Below are 6,516 nucleotides of genomic sequence, written 5' to 3'. Positions count from 1 at the left end.
CTTTATTTGGCCTTCCGAAAGTAGATGCATTTAGGAATCTTTAAGATTACTTACAACAGAACAGCAATGCATTTTATGGACGACCGTTTCGTGAACCTAGGAGAGGAGGTAATTCTGACTTTGCTATGACAATCTGGCGTTTCTGAATCAGCTACTGTTTTGTTATTAGTTTAAGTATTTGCTATTGACTGTTCAAATGCGGAGTTTTGCGCATCGTGTGTGTGTGTGTGTGTGTGCGTGTGTGTGACAGAGAGTGAGAGAGAGATCACAGTGGAGTCAGCTGTCTTAACAGTGGCTTGTGTACTACAAACACACACCAGCTTCATCACTGTGTCTGTCATGCGACTCTGTTCCTCTTTCGGGCTTGAACTGATGGTAAAACTAATGACATTATTTACTGTCTTTACATTTATTTTGAAAGATGAAGCTCGCGATTATGGTAAGAGGCGTTACATTTCCGACGAGTGCTATCACAATGTACTGTGTCAGCTGGCCAATCAGAGCAGACTGCGCTTGTCGGAAGGAGGGACTTTGTAGAAAACTAAGCGTTTGAGAGAGGCGAGGCATAGAGGACCTACAAGTATTTGAAAAATAATTAAAGCATGTCAACATATTCTGTTACACCAAATACACCAAATAATGATCTTTAAAAAAGCATCATATGACCCCTTTAAGAAATAATGCTTCAGCTTGGAAGCATTGCTAGAAAGGACATAGGCCTACTTTACCTTACTATATTCACTTCACTCATTAAAAGCATACTTGCTGTATTAAAATAGCGTGTGGTCTGTTTGTGTTTATATTGAGAATGTGTAGTTCCTCAATCGACTCTGTGATGTTTCACACAAGTCAGTGAGCAACTGAAAGAGCTTTCTATTTCGTTTCACAGTTAGGTCACGCCCATCGGGAATCCTCCTCGCTCCTGATTGGTCGATGGGCGCTGTTGGGTGCTCCACCTGTGACGTCACACACGAGGTTATTAATTTAGCGATCAAGGAGAGCTTGTGGCTGGAAACGTGTTTTGTCTTGGAGAACAGGTGGCATGGAAATGCCTGCTAGGTACTGCCAGGGCACCAGTGTTGACGTGTCAAGGTAAGTTGGACAAGGTTTTGCTTAATTCTTTGTCAAATTATTTTGCATGACAAATAAACAGTTAGAAATTCACAAGTAGCGTTAATTTAATTTAGGGCTAATAAAATACACAACAGAATTGAAATATTCTGACTCTGCAAAGAGGTTATTTAAAACTTGTAAACTTGCTTGTGTTTTCCTCATGAATTAAATAAACCCAGTACAGTTTGTCAGTAACTACACGGTCAGTCCTGTTGAGCAGACAGCAGCCTTGGACTTGTACCTTTGGTAGTGTTTTTAAGAGACATGTAGACTGCAACGTTTTTGCAATTATTCATAAAGGCCCAGTTAAAGTTTAAGAAACGCTTATTGAGCAACTAATTTTCCCTCCCTTTCCTTTTTTGTTCATTGACCCCTTCCATCTTCCTCATCCTAAACAGAACTCTGTCACATTGATAATGTGTCACTCTTAAGTTGATTTATCATCTGTTTGTGCTGAACTTGATTTTTGTAGCGTATCACAAATCATGCTTATCGGACTGTATTCATGAGAATATGCAAGACCAAGTTTGGTCAATAGTATACACGCATCTCAATAAGAAGTCTATATACTGTAATTTAACTTGTATATAAAAATAACGTCTGTGTTGTTATTATTGTTGTTGTTTTTATTATTGTTCCTCCCCTGCTAAATACATACATGTAATTATTGAAGATTCAGTATTTATTAAATAATACACAACATTTTGTTATCATTAATAATATTTGATGCTTTTTTTATTGTTATTATTGGAGAGTCAATGTTTATTAAATTATATATAACAACAACAAAGAACAGCAACAACAATAATAGTTGACTTATTATTAAGAAGTAATAATAATAATAGTGTTTAGAAAACATCATTTTTATTTTTCTCATTTTTTTCACATTTTAGAATATTATTGAAGTAATTAAAAGTATGAAATAAAACATCAATGCTGGGCAGTGGGCACATGTTGATTGCTTTTTCCTTAACCTACTAACCATTTATTTCATATTTTTAAAATGAATTTCTAAAGAATTTAAAATTCAATCCGAATCATGTATTGTATATTTTGATACAGTGTCTCCACATCCATGGCCACTGATCCCATGGCAGAGGAAATACTGAGAGATGACTTGAGGTTTTACTTCATGAGCCCTTGTGAGAAGTACAGAACCCGGCGACAGTTACCATGGAAATTAGCAGTGCAAATTTTGAAAATATTCATGATTACACTTCAGGTATTTATTGGGTTATCTGTTTGCTTAAAGTTTCAGTATGCAACTGTGTGTTTTTTTTTAAATACTTTTGTAGCCCAGCTTAATATGCAAAGACTTCTACAAGTAAGTGTGATTTCCTGCTAAAAAAAGTGTCTCTGTGGTGTTATCAAAACATTTTTCTGTTTGTTTGAGAATCCCAACAAGCTTAGCACAGCAACAGTGCCTCAGCCACTCAATTTTTCGGGGGTTTGTTTGACCAATGGAAGGCTGGGGGTGTGGCCAGGAAACCTGTTTGAACACAGTTACTATTATTGACGTTTTATTTGGTGACTAGTGGGGCAGAAATTACACAATTCGGCTTTATATGTAAACCTTTTCTGAATTCTTGAAAGATTTGTCATTATGTGATCATAATTTAATCTTCTTAAAGCTACAGTACACATAAAGCCGTAATGTTCCACCAGCCAGACTGAAAACATGTTGTTGTTGTTGTTTTTTTCCAAAGCTCATACTGTTTGGGCTGAATAATCAGCTTGTGGTGTCCTACAAGGAGGAGAACCTCATGGCCTTTAAGAGTTTGTTTCTGAAGGGCTACAGTGGTGTGGATGAGGATGACTACAGTATTGCTGTCTATACCAAACAGAGTGTATATGATAGTTTACACTATGTTATAGATCAGGTTTGTATTGTTTTTAATTAATCTTGCTTTTTTGTTCTCCACAACTTTTTCCTCCTCCGTTACTTTATTAGCATTACGTATGTTACAGGCAATTTTGTTGGTCATGTACTGACACCTAGTGGTGTGGATGAAGCATTACCTGAAAGCAAAAGGTTTCAGTCGGCTTTGCAAAGTCTTGTTGTGTGAGAGAAAATGCCTGTTAATAGGAAGATTATTCTAATAAAGCAACTAATAATTAGCTGGTCATGTGATTTCAAAACATCTGCCCCCATGATGGTGCCCTCTCCATTTGAGTGGGCACAATTATGAACATATTTATCAAAAGTGCTACTCTTTTCTTTATGTGAGGAAATAAAACGTTAAAACTTGGTTAATATAATATTTATATATCTGTTCAACAGTATTCCCAATTAGGAAACCTGTCTGTAGGCCCTGTTAGTTACGCTGAAGAGAATGAAAAGTTTCTGCCCTTGATCATCTGTAAGAAGAGCTACAAGAAAGGCAGCATTGAACCGTATGAGGAAGCTTACAATATTGATGCCGAGCTTGAAACAGGTTACATGTTTTCCAGAAAATGTGGATATCTAATATTAATCATATCGTATTGCCTAAACTGAACTGTTTTTGTCTTTCCAGTTTGCTTGACTCTTGATCCGGAGTCCACTAAAACATGGAGAATGGACAACGCTTCATTTTTTGAGCTGGATTTTTATAGGTTTGTAAACCTAAACTATATAACCAAAACATTCAATCAATACTAATGGTGTCAATGTTTTGTTTGAAGTACAGGCTTGTCGATATTGAGATCACTTTTGCGCTCAAAGGAATCAATTTGCAAACCGTTCGTTCTCATGAGCTGCCAGACTGTTACACCTTTTTTGTAAAGGTAAGGTCCATTTTTGGGGATAAAAATCCATTTTCGCTTGTATTACTGAATAAATCCATTTTGATTTTTTGCAGATTCTCTTTGATAACAGCTGTCATAGCGGGAAGGTGAAATCGACCCTTGATTTTGACACTGTTAGTAGTGCGTGCAAAAACTGGAAGATTTCAGGAACTGGTATGTGAAAAATCATCAACTGCAATGAATGCCTATGGTTTTTAATGTTATGACGAAGGCATGTGAAATTTAGATGCTTCGTTATTGTCTTTTTCAGCTCAGAAGAGCACTCACTACCTGCTGATCTTTGATGGCTTTGTTATTGTAGTGTGTCTGATCTCTGCAGTGCTCTGCACACGTTCTATTATTCTCGCTGTGAGGTTACTTCAGGTAAACCTGCATTCAATTCTGTCAATATCACAGATACGTTAACATTTAAAAAATCTACATCAGTTAGTTTTGATGTTCTGTCATAGTGACTCAGTGTGAAATGACTTATTTTGTGGTCTGTCTGTGTTTCCTTCATGTGTCACTTCCTCTCTCTGCAGCGGTTTTCTAGCTTCTGTCTTGAGAATTATAATCAGAAAGTGTGTGAAGATGATCAGAGGGAGTTCTTGAATGGCTGGTACATCTTAGTGATCATCAGTGATGTTTTGTCCATCATTGGATCAATACTAAAAATGGAAATACAGGCTAAGGTGCTTCCTTTTTATGAAAACATGTTTGCCGATGCATTAGATATTCACACAATCTGAAAAATTGCTGAGGAAATTGTAGTTCCCTAAATTAAAAAAACAAACAAATTGAAATATATATATTTTTTACTTCCCAATATAATGGTGATTCTCATTATATATACATATTTGATTTAATTCAACATATTGTATTAATAGCTTCTATTAAACACTTTATTACTATTTTTATATCTATATACATTTTGTTTATTGTTTAAAATTATTTATTGTGACGTAATTGTGGAGGGAAAATATACTTAATTTTCATGAAAAGTCAATTGAGTTTGAATGTGAAATATTAGTATTAGAAAAATATTATTCATTCATTTATATTTTTGGTCATTTATATTTTTTGAGAGAAATTGTGCTTAATTTTAACTGATATCATTTTATATTTTGGAAAAAAATATTAGCATTTTTAATTAGCTTAATTCATTCATTTGTGAATTTGTCCTTATTTTTGGTAAGGTAATCGAATGCACTTAATTAGAGGGAAAATGTGATTAAGTTTCATTAAAATAATCGGATTTGACATTCTAAAGATAGTTGGAAACAAACACTACATTTTAAATATTTTTGTTGTTATGTATGTATTTATTTATTTATTATATGTGTTTTTATTTTGTTCATTTAGCTTTTTTTGATAAGGTAATCTAAATTTGGAGGGAGGATGTGCTTAATTGTGTTGAGTTTCTAAAGTTAGTTGGAAATACACTTTATAAATGTAATAAAAAAATTTTTTTATGTATTTTTATTTATTATGTTGGTGTTTTTGTTTTGTTTATTTAAATGATTTTTTTGGTAAGGTAATCTAAATTTGGCGGGAAAATGTACTTAATTTTCATGAAAACCATTTTATAAAGTTAGTTGGAAACATAGAAATTATAAAATTAAATAGTTTATTGTCATGTATTGATTATTAGTGCTTTTGTTTCTTTTAATTATTTTTGAAAGCTAATATAAATGTGGAGTAAAATGTACTCAAATGATTTGATTTTAGTTTCTAAAGTTCATGTTCTTTTAAACAGCTGCACAGATTCTGCAGTTTTTCATGGCATTATGCAACTCTCTTTAGACTTTGTAGTAGTCTTTCGACTCTGGGCCTGTGCTGTAGGGTGATTTAAGGCAGGGCAATTAAACAGGTTTATGTAATGTTTACTTTGCACTCGCATGGAAGAACAAGTATGGCCTACATTCAAAACACTAATAAAGTTCCTTTCTCCTCACAGAGCATGACTAACTATGATGTCTGCAGCATCTTCCTGGGAACATCAACTCTAATGGTCTGGGTGGGCGTCATAAGGTATCTGGGATACTTCGAAAAATACAATGTAAGTCAAAATTCGCAAAATCACATTAAGAACATGAAAGTAACTGTATAGCAAGGGGGCGCACATGTGTTTTATTGACCACTAGTCATATAACAGTATTGATTGCTTGAAAGACTAATCATTTATTAGGGCCCTAAAATATTGTTATGACAACACAGGTGCTTATCCTCACTATGCGAGCAGCCTTACCAAAAGTCTTACGCTTCTGCTGCTGCGCAGGAATGATCTACCTCGGCTACACCTTCTGTGGATGGATTGTTCTGGGACCCTACCATGAGAAGGTAAATAAAGTTGTCAAAAATAAATAAACAAACAAACCCACTGGGTAAATGTTTGTGGTTGGTATTGTATACTAGTGAAATATGGATGTACTGTAACATACTTCCTTGTTTTAATTTTGTAGTCTTTCTTATGTACAGTAGATGGCAGTATATGTTGACTTATATTTTTACGAAGCCATCTATTGACCAAACAGAATAGAATAGAGTAGAACAGAATAGAATACAATAGAATGAATAGAATACAATAATAGTATTTTTGTATATTAAAATATAAAATCATATATATATATATATATA

At 34.2% G+C, this 6,516-nt stretch overlaps 1 protein-coding gene across 1 annotated transcript in view; it reads left to right on the top strand.

Moving 5' to 3' along the window:
- The first annotated feature begins 992 nt into the window (after positions 1–992).
- The window catches only part of LOC107577489 (mucolipin-2-like), a 7,276-nt gene continuing 1,752 nt past the window's right edge, over positions 993–6,516 (top strand). The window contains exons 1-11 of the mRNA XM_016263558.1: positions 993–1,092; positions 2,176–2,335; positions 2,820–2,993; positions 3,395–3,548; positions 3,630–3,708; positions 3,783–3,879; positions 3,954–4,053; positions 4,151–4,263; positions 4,422–4,571; positions 5,837–5,938; positions 6,097–6,219. Of these exons, the coding sequence (XP_016119044.1) occupies positions 1,043–1,092; positions 2,176–2,335; positions 2,820–2,993; positions 3,395–3,548; positions 3,630–3,708; positions 3,783–3,879; positions 3,954–4,053; positions 4,151–4,263; positions 4,422–4,571; positions 5,837–5,938; positions 6,097–6,219 (1,302 nt within the window). The 5' untranslated portion in view covers positions 993–1,042. The remainder of the gene's footprint in view (positions 1,093–2,175; positions 2,336–2,819; positions 2,994–3,394; positions 3,549–3,629; positions 3,709–3,782; positions 3,880–3,953; positions 4,054–4,150; positions 4,264–4,421; positions 4,572–5,836; positions 5,939–6,096; positions 6,220–6,516) is intronic.

This window comes from Sinocyclocheilus grahami, unplaced genomic scaffold (assembly GCF_001515645.1).
Source record: "Sinocyclocheilus grahami isolate Dianchi unplaced genomic scaffold, SAMN03320097.WGS_v1.1 scaffold6200.1, whole genome shotgun sequence".
Taxonomy (NCBI): Eukaryota; Metazoa; Chordata; class Actinopteri; order Cypriniformes; family Cyprinidae; genus Sinocyclocheilus; species Sinocyclocheilus grahami.
The sequence above is the reverse complement of the archived record's forward strand: the minus strand, read 5'-3'. Positions and strand labels throughout refer to the sequence as shown.